General features: G+C 46.2%; 2 protein-coding genes across 3 annotated transcripts in view; one reads left to right on the top strand and one right to left on the bottom strand.

The window, feature by feature from the left end:
- The window catches only part of ZFYVE19 (zinc finger FYVE-type containing 19), an 83,802-nt gene extending 76,847 nt beyond the window's left edge, over positions 1–6,955 (bottom strand). For both annotated transcript variants that reach the window (XM_077464906.1, XM_077464907.1), the window contains exon 1: positions 6,810–6,955. The gene's annotated coding sequence lies outside the window, so the exon portion shown is untranslated. The remainder of the gene's footprint in view (positions 1–6,809) is intronic.
- A 62-nt stretch (positions 6,956–7,017) lies between these two features.
- The window catches only part of DNAJC17 (DnaJ heat shock protein family (Hsp40) member C17), a 113,080-nt gene continuing 93,615 nt past the window's right edge, over positions 7,018–26,482 (top strand). The window contains exons 1-3 of the mRNA XM_077464908.1: positions 7,018–7,166; positions 10,689–10,758; positions 25,962–26,020. Of these exons, the coding sequence (XP_077321034.1) occupies positions 7,074–7,166; positions 10,689–10,758; positions 25,962–26,020 (222 nt within the window). The 5' untranslated portion in view covers positions 7,018–7,073. The remainder of the gene's footprint in view (positions 7,167–10,688; positions 10,759–25,961; positions 26,021–26,482) is intronic.

Raw genomic sequence — 26,482 nt, 5'->3', positions numbered from 1 at the left:
GATGCCTTTCTGGATTGTCACTACCATTACAATGTAAATGTAATTGTGATTGTTTTCTATTCTATGTAACGCCTGTTAAACACTGGTATGTCATTATGCACTCCCTGATTTTTTAAAAGGGGGGGTGCTATCTATAGCTTGTTTTGTATTCTTCTTTTGTAAACTTAATAAAAATTATTGAAAGAAAAAACGCAATAAGCGCATATTGATTGGTTTGCGCAAAAGTTATAGCGTCTACAAAAATAGGGGATTGTTTTATGCCATTTTTATTATATAATATATATATATATAAAATTTATTTTTTTACTAGTAATGGCGGCGATGAGCGATTTTTATCGTGACTGCGACATTATGGCAGACACGTCAGACAATTTTGACACATTTTTGGTACCATTGGCATTAATACAGCGATCAGTGCGATTAAAATTGCATTGATTAATGTAAAAATGTCACTGGCAGTGAAGGCGTTAACACTAGGGGGCAGTGAAGGGGTTAATATGTATCTTAGTATGTGTTCTAACTGAAGGGGGGGATGGGACTGTGCAGGGAAAACAAACAGATTGCTATAGTCTGTATGAACAGACGATCTGTCAGTTCACTGTTCAGAGAACTGGAAACTGTGTTTACACACACAGAGCTCTCAGTTCACCGTGTACTCCGAGCGAACCCAGGAGCTCGGCGGCGATCGAGACTGCCGGGCACTCGCATCGGCTCACGCGTGCCCCCTAGTGGCCGTTTATGCTACCGACGTAGCATAACAGCAATTTGCACAGCCAAACCATGCTGCCGCAGTACAACTGCGGCGGCTGGTCGGCATGCGGTTAATGCATGCCAATATTCTGTTTGCTTTGTTAGCAGCAGCTTGGCATTGCATGCCAGTGCTGAGCCTATCATCTACTAGGACCCCCAGGTCCTTTTCCATCCTAGATTCCCACCAGAGGTTCTCCCCCCCGTGAATAGATTGCATTCATATTTTTGCACCCAAATGCATTATTTTCAATATTAACCGCTTTCAGATTGGATCATTTTGCTGGCTTAAGACCAGACCACTTTTTGTGATTTGGCACTGCGTTGCTTTAACTGACAATTGCGCGGTCATGCGACGTGGCTCCCAAACAAAATTTACGTTCTTTTTTCCCCACAAATAGAGCTTTCTTTTGGTGGTATTTTAATCACTCGTACGGTTATTTTTTGCGCTATAAAACAAAAAAAAAAGAAAAGCGACAATTTTGAAAAAAAAAAAGCATTTTTTTTTTTACTTTTTGCTATAATAAATATCCCCAAAAATATATAAAAAAAACCTTTTTTTTTCCCTCAGTTTAGGCCGATACGTATTCTTCTACATATTTTTGGTAAAAAATAAAATAAATAAATATCGCAATAAGCGATTATTGATTGGTTTGCGCAAAATGTATAGCGTTTACAAAATAGGGGATAGTTTTATGGCATTTTTATGAATATTTTTTTTTTACTAGTAATGGCGGCGATCAGCGATTTTTATTGTGACTGTGACATTATGGCGGACACATCGGACTTTGTGAACACATTTTTGGGACCATTGTCATTTATACAGCATTCAGTGCTATACAAATGCACTGATTCCTGTGTAAATGACACTGGCATTGAAGGAGTTAACCAGGGGGTGACAGTGTTGGGGTTAAGTGTGTCCTAGGGGCATGTTACTAACTGTGGGGGGCATGGCTGTGTGTTAGTAAACACTGATCTCTAATCCAATCACAGGGAGCAGAGATTAGTGTCACTTGTTGCTAGGCAGAACAGGGAGATGCTGTTTACTTCTGCATCTCCCCGTTCAGCCTCCCTGTGAGGCGATCGCGGGTATACCCGCGGCGATTGAGTCCGCGGGACCCGCGGCCGGACTCATGGGGTCCCGACCGCCACGCGCACGTGATGGCAGGGCGACAATTTTAAATGGACGTACCTGTACGTCAATTTGCCTGCCCGTGCCATTCTGCCGATGTACATTGTCGTGCGCCGGTTGGGAAGTGGTTAAACATCATTTGCCATGTAGTTGCCCACCCCATTAATTTATTTAGATCTTTTTGCAAGGTTTCCACATCCTGCAGAGAAGTTATTGCCCTGCTTAGCTTAGTATCGTCCGCAAATACAGAGATTGAACGGTTTACCCCATCCTCCAGGTCGTTTATGAATAAATCAAATAGGATTGGTCCCAGCACAGAACCCTGTGGAACCCCACTACCCATTCTGGATATTCCCCATCTATCACCACCCTTTGAACTCATCCTTGTAGGCAGCCAATGGATCTTATTTTGTACAGTAAACATTTAGGGCGAACGGTGTCAAATGCTTTTGCAAAATCCAGATAAACCACGTCCATAAACCTTCCTTTATCTAGATGGCAACTCACTTACTCGTAGAAGGTTAATAGATTGGTTTGGCAAGAACGATTCTTCATGAATCCATGCTAATTACTACTAATGATACAGTTCTCCTAACTAAAATCTTGTATATAGTCCCTTATCCCCTCCAAGAGCTTGCATACTATTGATGTTAGGCTAACTGGTCTAATTCCCAGGGATGGATTTTGGGCTTTTCTCTAATCCGCTGGTACCATTCAAGTCAGTGGACTGTCAGTAAAACTTTGGAACAATGGTCTGGCAATTACTCGACTGAGTTCCCCTAAGTACCCTCGGGTGCAAGCTATCTGGTCCCGGTGATTTATTAATGTTAAGTTTCTCAAGTCTAATTCTGTCCTCTGTTAGCCATGAAGGTGCTTCCTGTGATGTGTCATGAGGACAAACACTGCAGTTCTGGTTACTAAAGCCCCACCCCGATTCCTTTGTGAAGAATGAGGAAAATAATAAATTCAATACCTTCTCCATCTCCCCATCCTTTGTAATCAAATGTCCTTCCTCATTCTTATGGCCAATATGGTCTGTCCTCTTTTTTTTTTTACTGTTTACATACTTAAAGAATTTCTTGGGATTTTTTTTCACTCCCCTCCTCTGTGTCTTTTGTGTTCTATCTTAGCCACCCTAATTGCACCCTTAAGCCCCATACACACTATCAGATTTTCTGCTGATTTTTTCCTTCAGATTTACCAAAACCATGTAGTGCAAAGGCCTGCCTGATTACATACAAATTGAAACTCCTAAGGTTTGACCTCATATTATATGGTTTTAGTAAATCTGAAGGGGAAAATAAAAAATAAAAAAAATCAGCAGAAAATCTGATGCATATGGGGCTTTACTTTTCTTGTTGCATTGTTTATAAAGTCTGATAGCTCATGATGATCCCTCAACCTTGTTTTTAAGGCCTTCTCCTTTGCTTTTATATGCATTTTTACATTGGAGTTAAGCCATCCAGGACTTTTGTTCACTCTTTTAAATTTATTACCCAATGTAATGCACTGCCTAATGTCCTTATTTAATATGCTCTTAAAGCGAACCCATCTCTCCTCCATGTTCTTTGTTCCTAAGATTTTATCCCAATTTATGTGTTCTAGTAAGGTTCGTAGTTTAGGGAAGTTGGCTCTTTTGAAATTCAGTGTCTTTGTATTCCCCTTATGTTTCCTATTTGTGTGATTTTATATGGAAGCCAATTGACCTGTGATCGCTGTTCCCTAAATTGCCTCGTATTTCCACATCCGTGATCAGGTCTATATTGCCGGTAATCAGTATATCCAGTAACGCTTTATTTCTAGTTGGTGCGTCTACCATCTGACCCATAAAATTGTCCTGCAAGACATTTAGGAACTGGCGAGCCTTAGATGAATGCGCGGTTCCCTCAGCCCAGCCTGTCTGGATAATTAAAATCCCTCATTATAATAACACCCTTGCTACTAACACAAATTGTGATAGCAGATCAGTCTCCCCTTTTTCCCTCAGGTTAGGGAGCCTATAGCATACACCCAGTATTATTTTCCCCTTAGCTTCATCCCTTTGTAGCTCTACCCATAAGGATTCCACCTCCTCCCTACCTCCCTTAGTGATGTCATCTCTCACATTCATTTGTACATTTATTCTTGATATATAGGCATACCCCCTCCCCCTTTTTTACCCCCTCTCTCCTTGCCATAAAGGGTATACCCTTGCATGTTTGCCAGGCAATCATGAGAGCTGTTGAACCAGGTCTCTGAAATTCCCACAAAGTCCAAATCCTCCTCGTACTACAGTGTCTCTAGTTCACCCATCTTGTCCGCCAGGCTCCTGCCATTGGAGAACATGCCCCGTAGTTTAGACTGGTCACATACCATCTATTGAAAAGTGATGACAAGGTTGGACAGGACAGCCCCCATCCTCCATGTGGCTGTTCGACAATGTAGCCAACACGTAGACTACTCTTTGATAACTGGCACTCTATTAGTGCCAAGAGATTCCCCAAGACATGTGTCAGCAAGAGAAATGAAGAGTGACAGAAGGCTGACACCCCACCATTCCTCTTGATTTGGGAAAATGCTCAGAGCCGAACCGAGAAAGTGCTGTTTAACAAGAAGCCATCTTCTTGCTTGCCATGTTGTTGCACAGCTGCACAGAGAAAGGGGGTAGAGGGGCACCCTGCCTGACCTCATAGCTGGGTTTACAAAGCACATAGAAACATAAGACAGAGTACTAAATATACATTGTCCCCTGGGGACAGAACGCTGAAAAAAAAAAAAAGAAAACGACTTCTTCTTTAATCCTTTTTCAGACTAGGAAAGCTCTCCTACCCAACTGAAAAAAAAATCCCCATCCTCTGTCTTTATCACACAGGCCTGACCAAGGCAATGGGGACTTTCGTAAATGTAAAACCACCTTTACTGGCTGAGCCCACCCAAATTCATTTTATAAGATAAGGTTGGATAGTCCTGCAATAGAAGTGATATGTCCCCCTGACTAGGGATCGACCGATTATCAGTGCAGCTGATATTCACTTTTTCAGAAGTATCGGTAAAAAAAACTGACCGATATTGCTTCAAGGGGTTTGCTTTATTGTAATAACAGCCGCTCAGCTGCCCGCACCCCCCACTGCCGCTCGCCCAGGCTCTCCCACCCCAAGCAACTAGCTGGTGTATCCGCTGGCTGGCCGAAGACCTGAACAAAGCCGATGCTTCGTTCGGGTCTCGGATCTAATAACCAGGTTTATTGGCATTTTAAAGGCACCAGTTTAAAAAAAATAAAGTATTCAAAAACCACAAATCTTGAAGTTTTGAATGCTTTCAAGTGCAGAGGAGGGGTTTGTGGTTGTATAGACCCCAGATCCCTCCATAAAAAGTACCTGTCCCTGCCCATTACTGTCACAAGGGATGTTTACATTGCTTGCGACAGCAATAAAAAATAAAAAAATAAAAAAAAGTGAAAGGACAGTGTAAAATATAGTATTTTAAATGTACAAAACATCTGCAAATATAGGCTATCGAGAGGAGAGGTGGTCAAAATATTGATATCATATCGGCACCAAAAAAAATGATATTGGTCGATCCCTACCCCTGACTGAGCCTCTTCCTAATTTCTAGCTCTGGTATAGGTCCTCTTCTTCTTCTCTGTACTCCTGTATAAAGGAGGGGGAGAACAGGTTTGACTGATGTGAGTGTGCGATCATTGTTATGTTACTTGGGTCCTGTGTGACCCCCACTGATCCATGTGATCTGTGACACCGGCTTACTCTCCTAGAAATAAACGACTTTCAACTTATCAGCAAAATCCCGACTTTACACAGAAAAATAGGACATGCCAAATCACATGATTTTAGTAAAAAAAAAATAAAAATGCATTTATATCTCTCATGCCTACAACTGAAGGGTCACCTCACACATTACAATCCGGCTGGAAAATCTTCTTTAGATCTACCAACACAAATGTAGTGCAAGTATTTCCCTGACTGGATATTTAAGGTAGGTCCTTACATCGGTTTAGTAAATCTAAAAGGTGATTGTACAGAGATTGTAAGATGGGCCTAATGGTGGTACAGTACTCTTCCTCAAAGGGTCGATTTATTTTAAAATTAATCTCTACCGATGGGAATAATTCATCTTTAGTTGACAACCCATTTGATTGATATACCACACATAGGAAAGTGGATTTCGATTGCACTGATACGCTACAATCCCTTCAAGCATGATGATTGATAGTTAAGATACCGATGGTAACACGATTGTAAAGCAGGGTATAGATCGACACTGGGCTGCTTCAGCAGTGTGGTCCTCCCTGTTCCACAGAAACCAGTTGTTAGCTGGAAACCCTTCTGCGATCACCGGTCTGCAGCCAATGACTGCTGATCAGTCTATTGTGAGTGACAGTGGAGTGTCTCACTGTCAGAATATGGGAGGATTCCTCTCTCCACCTCTTTTTTGTGATTGCAGGTCTGTTAAGTTTTTCTTTTTTCCTCATTCAGCCTACTAGTATAAAAAAAAAAAAAAAAGGGAAAAACACTTGTGTGTACTGAGCTTTAGTTATTGATCACTGTTTCCACCATGAAATCTCATCATTTGATCAATTGAAATACGACTGTATTCGTGAACAATGTATATCACTGCTGATTCCACCATTGCTTATTGACTCAGTTTGATGGAATCCAATGTAAACTGAGTCAATCGTTTTGACTGAATGACACATTAATCACATAAGAAGTTGAAGCATGTATGGCTCCCATAAGATCGCACATCAGACAGACTGGAAGTTTGCAGTGCAGAAATAAAACAATGGAAGAGACACACAGATATGAGGACATGTCTGCCCCCAGAATGGTCATATATGCAGCACGAACACACATTTGTATTTCACAAGACACTCGGCTCTTTCCTATGAGAATCTTATAAACATTAAAACAGATGGGAGTTCTCATTTAGTTACCTAAAGTGTGTCCAGGTCCCTGTACTGCACTGGTCACTACAGAAGATCTCCAACTTTCAGGAAATTGATTTGTTGTAGCCGCAGGGCATTCTGGGAATTGTAGTCCGATTGCTGATAATTATGTGCAGTGTCTTCTGTATAGTACTACATTTCCCGCCGTACCTAGTGCCATAGACGCCATCATACTGCGACAGGAAGAAGTACACTTATCAGGAGAGTTCGGAGAGGATTTCATGTTCATGTAGAAGATAGAAAACACCGAGAATGGCGGCGGGGAAGACTCCGGGCTCCAAGGAGCTCATGCAGATGGATCTGTACGGGCTGCTGGGAGTAGAAGCTGATTCCAGCCAGAGAGAGGTGAGGGGACACCAGCAGAGAGTGTGTGTGTGTGTGTGTGTGTGTGTGTGTGTGTGTGTGTGTGTGTGTGTGTGTGTGTGTGTGTGTGTGTGTGTGTGTTTGTGTTGGGGGAATAATGCTTTGTAGATGGAGGAGGGTTATGCTGTTTGGGGGGGGGGGGGGGTGATGCTCTGCAGAGGGAGGAGTTTGGGGGGGGGGGTGCTCTGCAGAGGGAGTTTGGGGGGGGGGGTGCTCTGCAGAGGGAGGAGTTTGGGGGGGGTGCTCTGCAGAGGGAGGAGTTTGTGGGGGGTGCTCTGCAGAGGGAGGGGGGATGCTCTGCAGAGGGAGGAGTTGGGGAGGGGGATGCTCTGCAGAGGGAGGGGGGATGCTCTGCAGAGGGAGGAGTTGGGGAGGGGGATGCTCTGCAGAGGGAGGAGGGATGCTCTGCAGAGGGAGGAGTTGGGGAGGGGGATGCTCTGCAGAGGGAGGGGGATGCTCTGCAGAGGGAGGAGGGATGCTCTGCAGAGGGAGGGGGGATGCTCTGCAGAGGGAGGAGTGGGGGGGAGATGCTCTGCAGAGGGAGGAGAGGGAGGGATGCTCTGCAGAGGGAGGGGGGATGCTCTGCAGAGGGAGGAGTGGGGGGGAGATGCTCTGCAGAGGGAGGAGAGGGGGGGATGCTCTGCAGAGGGGGGGATGCTCTGCAGAGGGAGGAGAGGGGGGGATGCTCTGCAGAGGGGGGAGTTGGGGGGATGCTCTGCAGAGGGAGGAGGGATGCTCTGCAGAGGGAGGAGTTGGGGGGGGGATGCTCTGCAGAGGGAGGAGGGATGCTCTGCAGAGGGAGGAGGGATGCTCTGCAGAGGGAGGAGTTGGGGAGGGGGATGCTCTGCAGAGGGAGGAGTTGGGGAGGGGGATGCTCTGCAGAGGGAGGAGGGATGCTCTGCAGAGGGAGGAGTTGGGGAGGGGGATGCTCTGCAGAGGGAGGAGGGATGCTCTGCAGAGGGAGGAGTTGGGGAGGGGGATGCTCTGCAGAGGGAGGAGGGATGCTCTGCAGAGGGAGGAGTTGGGGAGGGGGATGCTCTGCAGAGGGAGGAGGGATGCTCTGCAGAGGGAGGAGTTGGGGAGGGGGATGCTCTGCAGAGGGAGGGGGATGCTCTGCAGAGGGAGGAGTGGGGGGAGGATGCTCTGCAGAGGGAGGAGGGATGCTCTGCAGAGGGAGGGGGATGCTCTGCAGAGGGAGGAGTGGGGGGGGATGCTCTGCAGAGGGGGGGGATGCTCTGCAGAGGGGGGAGGATGCTCTGCAGAGGGGGGAGGATGCTCTGCAGAGGGGGGAGGATGCTCTGCAGAGGGAGGAGGGATGCTCTGCAGAGGGAGGAGGGATGCTCTGCAGAGGGAGGGGGATGCTCTGCAGAGGGAGGAGTGGGGGGGATGCTCTGCAGAGGGAGGAGTGGGGGGGGAGATGCTCTGCAGAGGGAGGGGGGAGGCTGCAGAGGGAGGAGTTGGGGGGGGGGGTGCTCTGCAGAGGGAGGAGGAGGGGGAGTTTGGGGGATGGGTGCTCTGCAGAGGGAGGAGGAGGGGGAGTTTGGGGGATGGGTGCTCTGCAGAGGGAGGAGGAGTTTGGGGGATGGGTGCTCTGCAGAGGGAGGAGGAGGAGGAGTTTGGGGGGGATGCTCTGGAGGAGGCCTCCCAGTCACTAAAGATAGAAGAAGAAAGAATCGGATTGTTTTCCATTGTGGCTTGTCACTCTGTCACTTATATCAGGGAAGATCCCCAGGCTGTCTGGAGCTGTCTGGAGCTGTCTGGAGATTTTGCTCCTATAGTCGCACATGTCTGACACAAGCAGATTTCTCGTGTTTCTGTGTGTGAACAGCTATTCTCTGCTCTCCCCTGAGCCTGCATACACTGAAAAATCACCTATAGCACAAAATGGCGAAAGAAAATGCTTCCAAATTACCTAAAAAATGCCTGGCTCAGGTGTGAGTCCGCTGTCATATACATTGTAGCGCGGTGCTTTTCGGCTGCTAGCGGGGTGTTTTTAACCCTGCTAGCGGCCAAGGAAAGGGTTAAAAACACCCGAAAAGAGCCAATTCACACTTTGCAGGCGCTTCGGCAGTGCTGTCCATTGATTTTGATTCCATTGGGCGAGGCAGTGGAGAAGTGGCGTGTACATCACTCCCACATCGCCCCAAAGATGCTGCTTGCATGACTTTTTCCGCCCCCCGTCCTGCAAGCGCACGGCCCCAGTGTGGGAGAACTCTGGCTTTCACATTGCGATGGCTTGAGAGGTGCTGTATAGGTGCTATTTTTAGTGCGAAAATGCCTGAAAAGAACCCCAGTGTGAAAGCGGTCTTAATGCACGTTGTATTAAGACCACCCATTCATTATGGAAGGGGTACCATTGCACCACAATGGATAAAAAACCTACTTGGGTTTTTTTTGTTTTTTTCTTTAACGCAGCGCACCATAATGCCTGGTATGAGCATCACGGCACAGGACGCTGCACTCTACGTTGTGTGGGTGCCATTCACTTCACATAAAACGGGCACATTGCCATTATTCCATGTGTTTTGTCTCAATGCACAAGTGTGGATGGGCCCTGATACTTCTCACTGAGGGGACTCTCCCAGCACATGAAATAAAGGTGTTGATATGTTAAACCTGTAGAGTGCAGTCTGGTGTGGCTGTGCATGGTAGCCAATCCGCTTCTAACTTCAGTGTGTTCAAACTTTGACAAAAAAAAAAAAACTGGAAGCCGATTGGCTTCTATGCAGAGCTGCACCAGATTTTGCACTCTTCAGTTTTCGTAAGGCCCCTTTCACGCTGCCGCGACTTGTAAGTCACGTGGTTTTTATTTTTTTTCACCCGATTTTTGTCCCAATTTCAGGGAATGCCTGTGTAAACTTGAGGTCTATGGACCTCTACTCGCATCAGAGTGGGACTAAAGTAGTACAGGGACTACTTTGAGGTCGGTGCGACTTGAAGTCGCACAGATATTGATGGTCATCATTGGGAATCGTGGGGTATGGCTTGTCATGCCACTCTGATGTCCAAAGTCGCAGGAATCGTCGCACAAGTTTGGAAGGGGCCTAAACCAACCCCAAAGTACGGTACATGTCCAGCCCAGTCTTTTTGTCATAGTATTGGATAGAGTGGGGAAGGATTACAGTCCTTGTCAGGTTTTTGCTGCTAGCCGGGGTTCCCCTCACTTCCTGTCTCTGGCCGAGAGAAATTCACTGAAAGCAACAAAAACTGAAATAGAAATGTTTTTTTTTTAGTAGAGGAGGAGAAGGTTAGGGCTGCTGTCAGATTTCTATGTCTGTTGCATATTCCCCTCAGTTCCTGTCTGATAAAACCATTGCCAGCAGGAAGTATAGGAGTAAACCTCTGTAATAGAGAATCCTTCCCCACTCCATCCAAAATGCGGGGGAAAAACCTCTTTAATACAAACTTTGTAATCTTTGTGCACCGTGAAAACGTAATCGTAGTATTTCTTCTCTTTATGTGTAACTGACTAAAGATACTTCAAATCCTGTTTTATTTCCTCAGATTAAAAAGGCGTACAGGCAGAAAGCCCTGACCTGCCATCCAGACAAAAATCCTGATAATCCTCGAGCTGGTAAGAACGACAAACTTCTTTTATTACTTATAGCAATTTTTTTTTAAAAGGGGGACAAAGTCAATAAATTAGGGAATGTAATTGACTATTTTTACAGTAAATTGCACAAATCTATATCTAAATCTGTATCTAAACCCGAAATACTAAAAATGTCATATTGTTTAAAGTAATGCTAGGATGTGGTGTATTCATTCACTCTTCCTTTTTTATCTTCATCTGGTAATATACACTTCCTGCCCCTTCATGGCTATAATCGCATCTCCTAAAGCCTGGTACGCACTGAGTTTTTTTTTTTTTTTTTTTTTTTTTTTTTTTTTTTTTTTTCGTTCAACCCAGCAGGTTGAATGGGGGGGGGGGGAGGTCAGCTCTGGTCAGAACCGCTGTACTAACAATGATGTTAGTACAACAATCTTTCCCCCTGAGCTGTTGTGTTTTGACAGGGGGCTGCTGGTGGGGGCCACCCCCCTGTCAAAACACACAAAACACCCCCTGTCAAAACGCCAGCAGCTGACCAGCTCCCAATTGGTGCTCTCAGCCAATTAGTAAAAAAAACATTTAGAAAAAAATTATAATTTTAGGCCTGAAGATAAAAAAAACTCTAAGCATTATATATTTTCTGAAAGCAGACCCTAAAGCTGTTGAACTACATTTCCCATGAGGCATTGCAAGGCTGGTAGTTCTAATTACTCCCAGAGGCATGATTGGACAGATATAGGGCACTAGGATGCCTACTCTTGCCCTATAAAATAAAATGGTGGTAATTTTTTATATGTTTTTAATGTTGCTTGATATTACCGCAAAGGTCTAGGAGACGTTACATTTCAGTAAAACTTTTTTTGTAAAATAATATTATTATTTTTTTGCCCTATCTTTTGTTTTTTTCCCCATCACATAGGGGACATAAAGTTGCATTGCAATAAACCCTTCCTGGCTATGCTAGCTGGGGACACTGAGAGGCTGACATGGAAGTGCCATCATACACGTGTTTCTGTTCTTCTCTTTCCCCTCCACCCGCCGGCAGCTGCCATGTCTGTCCCAGGCCTGTAGATGGGCAAGCGGAGTCCGGAATACATAGCAGGAGTGTATGGAGGCAATCAGGTGACAGCGCAACCGCCCGCATGTATCCACCAGTCTGTCCAACTTTTGTTCACACAAATCCACTGGCTACAGCCCCCCGCAAAAAAGGTTAAAGCAGGAACATCTAAACACTGGAAAACGGGATGGGAAGCATAAAAAGTTGTTTATGCCGCTCAGAACATTTAGAAATGCTTAACACAGAAGTACCAGTGTGAATAAGGCCCTACCCCCTGTAAATGTCATGTATCTGCAGTACATCCCTCCCAGTGTCTTGGGGCACCGGTGAGGGATCCAGTCCCACTACTTACAGCCTATAGCAGTTTGCAACTGGGTGGGGCTGAACAGTGTACCAAGTGGTCCTATGGAACGCCGAAGACATGCATTCTGGGCATTCGAGAGAGGCTGTGAGATGGGGTTTTTTTGTTTTTTTTTTGCTTCCCTGCAGCAGATTTTTCATTCACCTAATATCCTTGAAACTGGCATTTTTTTATTTTTTTATTTTTGTTTACAAACGTTTTTATTAGAAAAATACAGAGAAAATTTTACAGAGGATACCAGTATCAAAAAGCATCAATGGTTACAAGACCATTAGTAATAATACAGTTAGTGACAAGTATAGATACTCATATAACATTCAGCTTTGCATATCCGACAGTCAGGTAAGTAACGTATCCAAATAAAGGCCAGATATGGTACAGAGATGTCCCTAAAAAGGCCACCATGAGGTATCCCCAAGAAAGATCAGGTAGGAAAGAGTAACCAACAGTAACAAGAAGAACTAAAAGCCTTGGATGCACTAGCTCAATAACCTATCTTAGCCATGATGACAGTTGTATTACAGAGTCACAAGAACCTTTTATCCCACCCTGCCCTCTAACGTGAGAGGAGACCCTCCCTTCATGAGTTAAAACCTTATTGCATCTCGCCCGTGTGGGTCAGGGGGCCTCGAGGTAAGGAGGAGGGCTGTCCACCCACCCCACTTCCCATCAAATGTGTGCATGGAGTCCAGGAGAGTATGGTGAATGCGCTCCATCAGTCTAATGGACTTCATGCGGAGAATCATTTGTGACCAGGGCACCAAGGGGCTCTTCCAATTCAGCGCTACAGCTCATTGAATGGCGCTGAAGAGAGTATGGATCAGCCTTTGTTGTGGGCGGGGGACCCCTGGGAGATCAGCATAGAGAACACACATCTTGTACGTAAGAGCGATAGAGGTACCAGTGATCCTATTGATCAATGTGGAGGTTTTAACCCAGATATGTGCTAAGGCTTTGCACTCCCAGAAGGTGTGAAGGAGCGTACCCTTATCCCGACACCCCCTATAACAGTGATGGCGAACCTTGGCACTCCAGATGTTTTGGAACTAAATTTCCCATGATGCTCAGGCACTCTGCAGTGTAGTTGAGCATCATGGGAAATGTAGTTCCAAAACATCTGGGGTGCCAAGGTTCGCCATCACTGCCCTATAACAAGAGTCGGGCACCAGAAGGAACATCCTGTGCAGATAGAGCGTGTACATTTGTGCATATTGTCAACCATAATCTCCCAGTCCTCCATAGGAAATACCTGGGCCCTTGAAACTGGCATTTTGACCTGAATTCAATGCTCTGATCTGACTTTGACCTGAATTCAATGCTACTTTATTCACAGAAGTTGCATCAATTTATCCTTTTCCTGACCATAGGACTTTTTGCGATTTGGCATTGCATCACTTTGACTGACAATTGCGCGGTCGTGGTGCATGGCTCCCAAACAAAATTGACATCTTTTTTTCCCCACAAATAGAGCTTTCTTTTGGTGGTATTTGATCACCTCTGCGTTTTTTTATTTTGTGCGCTATAAACAAAAAAATAGAGACAATTTTGAAAAAAAGCATTATTTCCCAAGTGTTCTTGCAGGACAGCCCTTGAGAGATGGAGCTCCTCCCATCGACACAGGAAACAGATTGCCACAGTTCAAAAAGGCGGTCCCTCAGGTCCCTGGTCAGTCATTTGTGTTTCCTCCGTCTGAGGAACATGTTGCCAGGAACCTGGAGGCCCCTCTCAGGGGCTGCCTGAGAACCTGTAAGCTATAAGGGACCGGGTCCTGGTTGGCTGCAGATGGTCCATACCTGTTTGTTTGTGGCTCGGGTACCGTCCAGCTGAATCGGAGCAGACCCGTTACCCTCCTCCTTCCAGTGCCGAGGTGGCTAGGATCAGAATGACGCCGGTTTTCCCCAGGAGCGGTGAGTGGAACCTTCCATCTCAGCTCCTTGTTGCGGTGGGGTCGGAGACGCCGAGCGTCATTTCTGACGGAACCGCGCCATTACTGTGTGCCGAGACTTCCGGGTCTCTAGGGTACAAGGAGGAGAGGGAGAGCCAGCGCTGTGCCTGTGCAGTCCCGACCAGCGTCCAGCGATACAGGACTAGCGGAGGGATCCGGAGCGGCAGAGGGGGACCATGGAGGCTATTCCCCAGGACACTCCGGCGGAGGCAGGCACCAGCCAATCCCAGGTAGACTGCTGGACATGCTATTACTCTGGTGGTTTAAGGAGTGGTGGTGTTTGTAGGCTGGGATCTGTAGTACCCCACGGTGGTGGTTAACTCACAGTTAAGGATGTATGCAGTTGGTGGTGATTCTAAGGAGGGACATGGAGCTGACGCTAAAAAATTGTTTGTCTTCTTGTTTGCAGGCTAAAGAGCTACCAAAGGAAGATAAGGCAGGCCGCAAAAAGTGCCCTAATTGTGGGAATAGGTTGTCCTCTGGCTCTAACAAAGCCCTATGCAAGCAATGCATTGCAAGCTTGCTTAAATCTGAGGCAGATTCCCCCTTAGCTAAATTTTTGGGCTCCTTTATAGAGGAAATGGTGTCGACCTTTAAGTCCCTCCGGGAGTTAATCACTGATGTAGGCTCAGCTGCCTCCACTAATAGAACTGCAATCTCCTCCTCACCATGCTTTACAACACCCAGCTCAGAGGAGCCCCGTATGGTCAGGGAGCCTAGCTCCACGTTGATTAGCCCTGATTCCTCTGACGCAGATTCTGATTGGGAAGAGGATCAAGCAACATCTAAAGCCTCAAAGTATAGACTGTCTCTTGAGGAAGTAGATGAGCTAATGGGCGCTATCTATGATACGCTGGAAATTGAGGAGGAAGAAACTCAGTTATCCAGACATGATAAGATGTATGAGGCTCTGGGGGAAAAAGAAAGCAAGGGTTTTCCCGATACATAAGGTGCTTTCTGACCTTGTCCTTAACCACTTTCAGACCGGACCATTTTGCTGGTCAATGACCAGAGGTCTTTTTACAATTTGGCACTGCGCTGCTTTAACTGGTAATTGCGTGGTCATGCAATGTTGTACCCAAACAAAATTTGCGTCCTTTTTTTCCCACAAATAGAGCTTTCTTTTAAAGGTATTTGACTGACTCTGCTATTTTTATTTTTTGCAATATAAACGTAAAAAGACGGCAAATTTAGAAAAAAAATGATATTTTCTACTTTTTGTTATTAGAAAAATCCAATAAACTCAATTTTAGTCATACATTCAGGCCAAAATGTATTCAGCCACATGTCTTTGGTAAAAAAAGTCAATAACTGTATATTTATTGGTTTGCGCAAAAGTTGTCACATCTACAAATTAGGGTACGTTTTCTGGAATTTACGTAGCTTTTAGTTTATGACTGCCTATCTCATTTCTTGAGGTGCTAAAATGGCATGGCAGTACAAAACCCCCCCAAATGACCCCATTTTGGAAAGTAGACACCCTAAGGAAATTGATAAGAGGCATGTTGAGCCCATTGAATATTTTATTTTTTTGCCTCAAGCGATTGAATAATGGCAAAAAATAATTTTTTTTTAATTTTTTTTTTTACACAAAGTTGTCACTAAATGATATATTGCTCACACATGCCATGGTTATATGTGGAATTGTACCCCAAAATACATTCTGCTGCTTCTCCTGAGTACGGGGATACCACATGTGGTCGACTTTTTGGAAGCCTAGCCGCGTACGGGGCCCCAAAAACCAAGCACCGCCTTCAGGATTTCTAAGGGCGTACATTTGTAATTTCACTCCTCACTACCTATCACAGTTTTGAAGGCCATAAAATGCCAAGATGGCACAAAACACCCACAAATGACCCCATTTTAGAAAGTAGACACCCCAAGCTATTTGCTGAGAGGCATGTTGAGTCCATGGAATATTTAATATTTTGCCACAAGTTGCGGGAAAATTACAAACTTTTTTTTTTTTTCACAAAGTTGTCACTAAATGATATATTGCTCACACATGCTATGGGCGTATGTGAAATGACACCCCAAAATAAATTCTGCTGCTTCTCCTGAGTACGGGGATACCACATATGTGGGACTTTTTGGGAGCCTAGCCGCGTACGGGGCCCCCGAAAACCAAGCACCGCCTTCAGGCTTTCTAAGGGCGTACATTTTTGACTTCACTCCCTCCTACCTATTACAGTTTTGAAGGCCATAAAATGCCAAGATGGCACAAACCCCCCCCCCCCCCCCAAATGACCCCATTTTGGAAAGTAGACACCCCTAAATTTAGGGGTACACTAGTGAGACTCCCAGGTAAAAAAGCACCTAGGCTGTCAGCGACTGTATCAAAATGCTACAAAAAAAACTGTTAGCGATCGCAGGGATCAGGCCTGACTCTGCAAACGCTGCAGTTATGTGTGTTGTGTTTTGTAAGTGACAGTGATCGATCGATACTGCACTTGGGTGGGCTGGGCTGGGCTTGGCGGAGGGGCTAAACGCAGGTGCTAGCAGGTATCTGGGCTGATCCCGCTAACAATGCGTTTTGGGAAACCTAAACTGCTGGCGACGCTAATATAGATCTGATCAGATACTATATTACTAAGGGAGGTGTATGCTTTGCGCGTGGGTGTTAGCGGTACTGGCACTAACCTGACGCTGCCTGGGGCGACGCAGACCTTATCTGACCCTCAAACTTATATCACCCGCCGGGTGATCAGGGGGTTAAACCTTTATTAGGTAATAATGGCGGGTGCCCTGAAACTATAAAAAAATAACTAACCAACCAGCGTCACCTGTAACAGTTATATGGTGATCACTGGTGAAAGGGTTAACTAGGGGGCAATCAGGGGGCTTTATGCGGTAGTATATGGGGGTCCCTGGCGCTATAAAAAGCTGCGGCGAACCTAAATGCCTACCTGCCTAACTAGCGTCACCTGTGACACTAATACAGCGATCAGAAAAACGATCGCTTATTAGGCTGGGTTCACACTGGAGCGATGCGGGAACGCCACAAATCTGCGGCGGGTTCCCGCATCACACTGCCCTATGCGAACTGCTGGGAGTGTCAGTGAAATGTTAATGACACCCCCAGATCAGTTCGCATATCGCAGTGCGATCTGCAAACTCGGACAGGAATCTGATCGCATGGTGTGAACACCCATGCGATCCGATTCTGCTGCGGACCAAAAAAAGGGTCCCGTGCGAGTCTGCGGCGGGTGCGACGCGAATTCAGCCATACTATCTATATGGCTGAACTCGAATCGCACAGAGATCGGATGTGATTTGCACTGCAGTGCGGTGCGAATCACATCCGTTCTCATAAACCGCTGCAATGTGAACCCAGCCTTAGTGACACTGGCGACGGGGGGTGATCACGGGGTTAAACCTTTATTGGGGGGGTTAGGGGGGTACCTTAGAACTAAAGGGGGCTAACCCTAACTGCCCTAACAGTTATTACAGTCACAAATGACACCAATGCAAAAAAAAAAAAAAAAAAAAATGCAATTGGTGTGACCGGGGGTGCAGGGGTGATTGGGGGGGTGATTGGGGGGTGAAGGGGGGGGGTGAGAGTGTGCCTGGCATGTTCTACTGTATTGTGTAGTGTTGGTGCAACTCACCGATCCTCTCTCCTCGGTGCCGGAACGAAAAATACCGACACGGAGGAGAGATTACATCACTTCCTCTGCCTGTGTTTACATTACAGGAGAGGAAGTGATGTCACGCTTCACTTCCATTCGTCAGGAGCGATCGCGAGGGAGTGGCCATGAACGAATGGCCGCCCCCTCATCCCGGATTGCTCCTGAGCGGATACCGACCGCCGCTGGCACCGGGGGGGGGGCCCTATCGGGCCCCCCACCCGCGGGAAGGCAGGGACGTACAGGTACACCCATATGCCTGCCCGTGCCATTCTGTCGACGTACATCGTCATGCGGCGGTCGGCAAGTGGTTAAGGAGTGGTCTGACCTGGATAAAAAGGTTTTCTTTCCTAATTCCCTTTAAGAGAAGGTTCCCTTTTGATGAGAGCCCAGAGGCGGTCTGGAATAAAAATCCTAAACTAGACGCCCCTCTGTCCAAAGTCTCAAAGCAGGCTGATCTGGCCTTTGAGGATATGGGCCATCTGAAAGATCCAATGGACAGGAGAACAGACATGGTCTTAAAGAGGGCCTGGGATGCCTCTATGGCAGGCTTAAAACCAGCTCTAGCCACTTCTTGTGTAGCTAGAAACCTTGAGTTCTGGTTGTCACAACTGCAGGAACATCTAAAAGCAGGCACTCCTAGGGGGGAGCTTTTGAAATCCTTCCCTATGCTTTTTAAAGAGGAAGTAAACCCCTTCAAACCACTTTGACCTACAGGTAAGCCTAGATTAAGGCTTACCTGTAGGTCCAAGCAATATCTCCTAAACCTATATGGTTTAGGAGATATTTGCCCGAAAGACAGCGGCGCGCAGGCGCACTAAATGCGGCAAGTCCAAGAATGGATTTGCCTAATTTGTCGACTCCCATGCGCTTGCGCGGGAGTGACGTCATCGCGGCTTCGCCGAATGGCAGCGTCGGAGCTGCGAGACGCGACTCCCGTGCGCATGCGCGGGAGTGACGTCATTGCGGCTTCGCCGCTGTCATTGGTCGGAGCTGCGAGACGCCACCAGCAAGATGGATGCGGCGGACTACAGGGATCAGCGGCGACTTCGCTGGCTCCTGTGTCAGGTAAGTGACACATAATGAGCTACTATGCGATGCATAGTAGTCCATTATGCTTTACCTTTGCAGGGAAAAAAATAGGAAGTAAACCCATCAGGGTTTACTTCCTCTTTAAGGCCACTAGTTTCATCTCTGACGCCTCCACGGACTCCGTAAAATTTACGGCTAAGTCAGCAGCACTTTCAGTGGCAGCAAGGAGGTCAGTATGGATGAAAACTTGGGGGGGAGACACGGCGTCTAAAACCCACCTGTGCAGCGTCCCTTTTACAGGAGACTTAGTCTTCGGGCCTGAGTTAGATTCCACCTTAGAAAGGACGGCAGAGAAAAAGAAAACCTTTCCCGCAAAAAAGAAAAATTTTAAAAGAAATTTTTCGTCCCTTTAAGGAACCCTCTAACACAGAGAAGAGTTCAACCCCCACAAAGCATTGGTCGGGACATAAGGGGAAAAGGAAAGGGGGCATACTGTTTAATCAGGACCAATCAGGACCCCAAACCCCAGTGACGTCAGGGTTCCTGTGGGAGGAAGATTAAGCTAATTTCTTCCACAGTGGGAAGAGACAACCTCGAACGAGTTTGTCTTAAATATAATAAAAAGGGGTCACGCGCTGGAATTTCACAGCAGCCCTCCCTCAAAGTTTTTGTTGACAAAACTTCCAAGTCACTCAGAAAAGGCCAGGGCCTTAACTTTACTGATAGGGGAAATGGTGGATCAAGAGGTATTGACACCAGTCCTTATTCAGGAACAAGGAGACGGTTTTTACTCACACATTTTCGTGGTAAAAAAGCCGTCAGGGAGGTTCAGACTAATTATGAACCTCCGACCACTGAATCGCTCCATCCGTTACAAGAGATTTCAGATGGAGTCCATTTATTCCATAAAGAATCTTCTCCAGAAAGAGATATTTATGGCTACCCTGGATCTAAGGGATGCTTATCTGCATATTCCAATAAGGGAGGAATGCCAAAAATTCCTTCGGATGGCAGTACAGATAGACACAAAAATTTACAATTTTCAGTGCAGAGCGCTCCCCTTCGGTCCATCATTCTCCCCGAGAATCTTTACCAAGGTTCTCGGAGAGGCACTAGTTCCATTGAGACTTCAATTAGTCTCGATTATTCCCTATCTAGACGACCTGCTTCTAACAGCACACTCGGAGAGTCTTCTTTCTCAGGATCTGGAGTTGACTCAACTCAGCCTGAGTCGATTAGGGTGGATTGTCAGTCGGGAGAAATACAACCCCAACGCAGGAGATCCTGTATTTGGGTTACTGGATCAAGTCTGTAGATCAGAAAATGATACTGCCGGAAGAAAAGATTTTGAATCTGTGGCAGAGAACATCTTTTCTTCAATGCAGCCCCAAATGTATGGTGAGGGAAGTAATGTCTGTTTTAGGTCTTATGACGGCAGCCATTCCAGCCGCACAATGGGCCAGGTTCCACCAAAGAGACCTTCAGGGATTTCTGTTGGAACAATTAAAGAGGAGCTGCACCTAAAAAAAAAAAAAAAAAAAAAAAAAAAAAAAAAAATATTAAAAGCCAGCAGCTACTAATATTGCAGCTGCTGACTTTTAATAAAATCACACTTACCTGTTCCAGCGATGTCGGCGGCAGATAACGAGCGATCGCTCGTCTCGCTGCTGCCACCGCCGCCATCCTCTGTCAGGGGATTGGGAAGTGAAGCATGACTGCTTCACTGCCCGGTTCCCTACTGCGCATGCGCGAGTCGCGCTGCGCGTCTCTTATGGTCCCCCGCTGTGTCTCTGGGAACTGTGTGTTTCCCAGAACACAACGGGGGGGGGGGGGGGGGCGTCTGCGGCGGTCTGGCCGGAAGTGTGTGCAGATAATCCAGGTAACTGCACCCCCCTCCCCCCCGAAAGGTGCCGATTGTGGCACCGGAGGGGGGGAGGGATCAGAATAGCGGAACTTCCCTTTTAGGGTGAAGAACCGCTTTAAAGGGCAGAGATCTGGAGGAGGAGGGTATCGATCCCATCAAAGATAAAACGCTCCCTCTGGTGGTGGAAGGACAGGGAGAACCTAAACAAAGGGGTTCATTGGGTCTTTCCTATCACTTCAACACTGACAACGGATGCGAGCAGCTGGGGCTGGGGAGCCCACCTAGGCTCGAGCTGGGTCCAGGACAAGTGGACCCCGGAAGAGAAATGTTTCTCTTCCAATTGGAAGGAGCTAACAGCAATCCTGAGGGCTATTTTAGCCTTTCAGCCCATAATACAGGGTCACCATCTACAAGTCCGTTCAGACAACATGACGGCTGTAGCATACATAAACAAACAAGGAGGTACCAGAAGTCCTCGTTTGATGTTGGTAGCCAGACGCATTTTTCAGTGGGCAGAAGCCAATCTGGAATCCATTTCTGCAGTACACCTGAAAGGGGAGCTGAACAGTACGGCGGACTTCTTGAGTCAACAAAAAGTTTCGAACCAAGAATGGTCCTTGCACCCAGAGGCATTCAATCTTATAACGACTCACTGGGGAAAACCGGAAGTAGACCTTTTTGCGAGCAAAGAGAATGCAAAGGTTCCCAATTTTTGCTCGCTAAACCCAGGAGATCAGCCCCTTGCTGTAGATGCCTTGCAAACTCCATGGACTTTCAGTCTGGCTTATGCATTTCCCCCTCTTCATCTCATTCCGAGGGTCCTAGCAAGATTCCTCACAGAAAAAACCTGTTTGATTCTAGTGGCACTGTTCTGGCTCAGGAGACCATGGTTCACAACGTTGCTACAATTGACAGACTGTCCGCCTCTAAAGCTGCGTACACACGGGCGGACTGTCTGGCCAACTTAGTCCGTCGAAACACATTTCAGCGGACAGTCCGCTCGTGTGTGGGCTTCAGCGGACTTTCTCAGCGTGCAGTCTGGCGGACTAAGTATTTCGGAATTTCCGTAATATTGTCCGTCGTACTTTGGTTTCAGCGGACAATCCGCTCGTGAGTAGGCTAGTTCGACGGACTAAGTATGGCGCATGCTCAGAAAGGATTTACACGGCGAAAGGTTGCATTGCTGTGTATTGGACTTCCTATTTCTAGTCCCGTCGTACGTGCTGTACACGTCATCGCGCAAACTTTCGACGGACTGTTTTACATCCGTGTGTGGTCAAGTCCGTTCATTCGAAAGTAGGACGGACTGTCCGTCGGATTGTCTGACGGACTAAGTTGGCCATACAGTCAGCCCGTGTGTACGCGGCTTAAGGCTTCCCTGCATACAGGACCTCCTGTCGCAGGGACCTCTTTATCATCCACAGGTGGCCACGCTGAGGCTTTCGGCGTGGTTACTGAGGAGGAAATCTTAAGCAGTAAGGGCCTGACAGATGAGGTAATTGCGACATTACTACAGAGTCGCAAACCAGTCACGAGGGCTATTTACAAAAAAGTCTGGAGAAAATTTAATAGCTGGCTGAATAGCCGTGACATAAATACGGCTAATATTCTACAGTTTTTACAGGAAGGTGTAAACAAAGGATTAACCCTAAGTACTATTAAGGTACAGATTGCTGCCTTAAGTGTGTACCTAGATGAACGCTTACAGGAAAATCCTTTTGTCGCTATGTTCTGTAAGGCAGTCGCTAGACGTAAGCCGGTCAGAGTCAAAGTCCCATCCTGGGATTTAGCAGTTGTACTAAAAGCTTTCTTGGGGTCACCCTTTGAGCCCATCTCAGAGGCCTCCCTAAGGCTTATTACATTTAAGACAGTACTCCTGGTGGCAATCACTTCAGCCCGTAGGGTCAGTGAAATCCAAGCCCTTTCCATCAGGGAACCATTTTTACAGATCCTAGAAGACAGAGTCATTCTAAAGACAGACCCTGGGTTCTTGCCAAAGGTAGCATCTAGCTTCCATAGGTCCCAAGATATTGTCCTCCCCTCATTTTGTCAAAATGCAGCAAATGAGAAAGAAGGTTTTCATTTATTGGACGTGAGGAGGTGTATTCTAGACGTAACAAATCCTTTCAGAATCTCTGACTCCCTTTTTGTCCTTTTTCTCCGGGCAGTGTAGGGGGCAAAAGGCTTCAAAAGTAAACATAGCTAGATGGATTAGACTAGCTATAACAGAGGGGTATAAGGCCTTGAATAAAGATCCTCCTGAGGGTGTGAAAGCTCACTCCACAAGCGCGTTGTCTGCATCCTGGGCAGGTGCCACCCCGGAGCAGGTATGTAAAGCAGCCATATGGTCAAGCTTTTCCACCTTTACAAGGCATTACCGACTGGACCTAATGTCTAGTCAGGATCAGGCCTTTGGGAGGAAAGTCCTCCAGGCCGTGGTCCCCCCCCCCCCCCCTAATCTGGTAAGTACTTGGGGATCCTCTCAAGGGCTGTCCTGGAAGAACACTTGGGAAAACTGGAGTTAGTACTTACCGGTAACTCCTTTTTCCGGTGGTCTTCCAGGACAGCACGATCCCACCCTTTATTCGATTATAGTGATGTACTAATGTTATTACCTGTTATGGTTTATATGTTTTGCAGTTCCATCCTTCGGTTCTTGGTGAATGACTGACCAGGGACCTGAGGGACCACCTTTTTGAACTGTGGCAATGTTTCCTGTGTCGATGGGAGGAGCTCCATCTCTCAAGGGCTGTCCTGTAAGACCACCGGAAAAGGAGTTACCGGTAAGTACTAACTCCAGTTTTTTTAACTTTGATTGGTTTGCGCAAAAGTTATAGCGTCTATAAAATAGGGGATGGTTTTATATATAAATATATTTTTACTAGTAATGGCTGTGATCAGCGATTTTTATCAGGACTGCAACATTGTGGCAGACACATCAGACAATTTTGACACATTTTTGGGACCATTGCCATTAATACAGCAATCAATGCTAAAAAATTGCATTGATTACTGTAAAAATGTCACTGGCAGTGAAGGGGTTAACCGCTAGGTGGCGCTGTATGGGTTAAGTGTGTCCTAGGGAGTGATTCTAACTGTGGGAGGAGGGGCTGTGTGTGACACATCACTGATCACCGCTCCCGAATACAGGGAGCGCTGATCGGTGACAGTGTCACTAGGCAGAACGGGGAGATGCTGGTTTACATTAGCATCTCACCATTCTTCCTCACCGTGAGATGATTGCAGGTATGCCCACGGACATCGAGTCTGCGGGACCCGTGATCACAGAGCTCCCAGCGGGCCCGGAAGCCGCCTCTTAAAGGGCAACGTACAGGTATGTTTGCCTGTATGTGCCCTTCTTCCACAGTATATCTGCGTGAGGCGGTCGGGAAGTGGTTAAAAAGAAAATAAAAAATGAATGCACATCTTTTTTGCAGGTAAAAAAAATTGCATTTATTTTTTACTTAGAGCCTGTAAAGCATTGCACTGGTACCATGTAGGACTCCTGCAGACTTCTCAGTGTACCTGTCTGCTCCTACATACACACTGAAAAAATAAGTGAACTACCAGACCGCTCAGCAGTGCCCTGGTAGTCCATTGAAACTACAAGCTTTTAGTTTCCCATTCACAGAGCACTGTGAATGAATGACGTAGCCGGACAGATTCATTCCATTCACACCTGAGTGTAGCATAAACGCATTTCCGCTTATGTTTTTTTTTTTATTTTTTATTTTTTTTTTGGCACATGTTTTATATGTGTAAATGTGCATGTGAATGGGTTGCCCTATGTGCGACAAATGCCCCAGTGTAATTCGGGAACCTTTTTCAGTCGAGAAGCGTTGCGCATTTTGGCGAGTCTTTAGCTCATTTTGGCACGCAACAAAAGCCTGGCAAAACATGCACCTGCTACCCTTGATTGGGGTGTCGTTAATTAGTCTGTGCTCACATCTGCACATTTCTGAACAAACTGCATCACCGCACAGAAAACACAAGCTTTGCTACACATTTCAGAAATGTTGATGACACCTCAATCATGGTTAGCAGGCACGCGTTTTGCCATGCGTCAAAATGCGATACAGTTGCGCCAAAGCACACACAAAAAAAAAATGTGTGACGTTCCACGACTTAAAGAGGAAGTAAACCCTGATGAGTTTACTTCCTCTTTCATTCCCTGCAAAGGCAAAGCATAATGGACTACTATGCATTGCATAGTAGTCCATTATGTGTCACTTACCTGACACAGGAGCCAGCGAAGTCGCCGCTGTCCCCTATAGTCCGCCGCATCCATCTTCTTGGTGGGTCTCGCCGCTCCGCCGCTGTCATTCGGCGAAGCCGCGATGACGTCACTCCCGCGCATGCACACAGGAGCCGAAATGCGCGGCAGCTTCGTCGTTGAGAATGCCGCGCTCAGTGCGCCTGCGCGCCGCTGTCTAAGGTGCCTGTTTTCGGGCAAATATCTCCTAAACCATATAGGTTTAGGAGATATTTTTTGGACCTACAGGTAAGCCTTAATCTAGGCTTACCTGTAGGTCAAAGTGGTTTGTAAGGGTTTACAACCACTTTAAAGGGTTGTTGAGCTACTTTGGGGTATTTGTCGTGCATAAGGCAGGCTCTTTGTGTGGAGGAACATGTGATTCTGCTACACTCGGGTGTAAATGGAATGTGCTTGGGAGGGAAGTTTTTAGGCAGCAGGGATGACCTAGGAGGAGAGGTGAGGGGAGGGGGGGGGGAATGCTTATCTTGGCAAAGTCCTATAAGAATTGTCAGTTAACGTAGAAGTATATAGAGCTGAAACTTCACAGGAGTTGCACCGGAATAGTGCAAGACATTTTTTTTTCTTGAGGCAAACTGATTGGAAAGGTCACCATGAAACTTAATCGGATTTCACTTGTAATGCGCCTTTGTGGGGCTGATTTACTAAAACTGAACTCGCACAATTTCAAAGCTGCATTTCAGTCCAACTTCGGGGGCAACTTGAAAGACATCTGTGGATTCATGCACAGATGTCTATTGAAATCACCTCCAAAGTTGCCAAAAGTAGTGCAGGAACTGCATTTGGAAATCGGTGCTGCGCCACAAAGTCGGCGTCGCACTGGTTGGGATGCTCCGCTTTGACATGCGATTTGACCTGTCCGATCGTGCCGATGTGAGCGGGGGCTTAAACCTGGAAGCTGTTTTCTATGTAGCGCTGCACCAGATTTTACGCACTCCAGTTTTAGTTAATCAACCTCTATATGTTGCAAGTTGCATCCCAAGCCACACCGGTGTGAACAGGGGCTTACTGAACTGACCTAAATGGTTCGACCGCTCTAATTTTTCTTTCTTCATTTGTGCCATTTCAGCCGAGTTATTTCACCAGCTGTCTCAGGCCTTGGAAATACTAACTGATGGAGCAGCAAGGGTAAGTGAATTATTAAAATAAAACCACATTTCTTTTATAGATTAGGTTCACTACCATCCTTTCTGTAAAATCAGTGGTATGTTAGGCAGGTAATTTTCTGGCATGTTGTAGACCCTCTAAACTAGGGTATTATAGTATGGTGCCCATTGCATGTTCCTTTTTTTTTATTAATATTTATTTATTAAACATTTCAATATTACAGACCAAAATACATTGTCAATGCATGTTTTATAACTTTTTGTTTCTTTATACAACTAATAAATAATTTCCTCATTTCTAATATTCTTTCTGATGGTCATTCCAAGACATATTTTGTATTTTTTTTATTTTTTTTTTCTCTTTAGACACAAATAATAACATATACAATCAAACGTACACACGTAAAACGCACACCTCGGAGGACAAATCCATAATGTGTCCACTATAAAATTATCTAAATCTGTCAAGGGAAAAGATTGCTTC

This window comes from Lithobates pipiens, unplaced genomic scaffold, assembly GCF_037356315.1.
Source record: "Lithobates pipiens isolate NorthernLeopardFrog02 unplaced genomic scaffold, aLitPip1_a1.2 Scaffold_30, whole genome shotgun sequence".
Taxonomy (NCBI): domain Eukaryota; kingdom Metazoa; phylum Chordata; class Amphibia; order Anura; family Ranidae; genus Lithobates; species Lithobates pipiens.
Note: the sequence above shows the minus strand (reverse complement) of the source record. Positions and strands in the feature narration are given on the sequence as shown.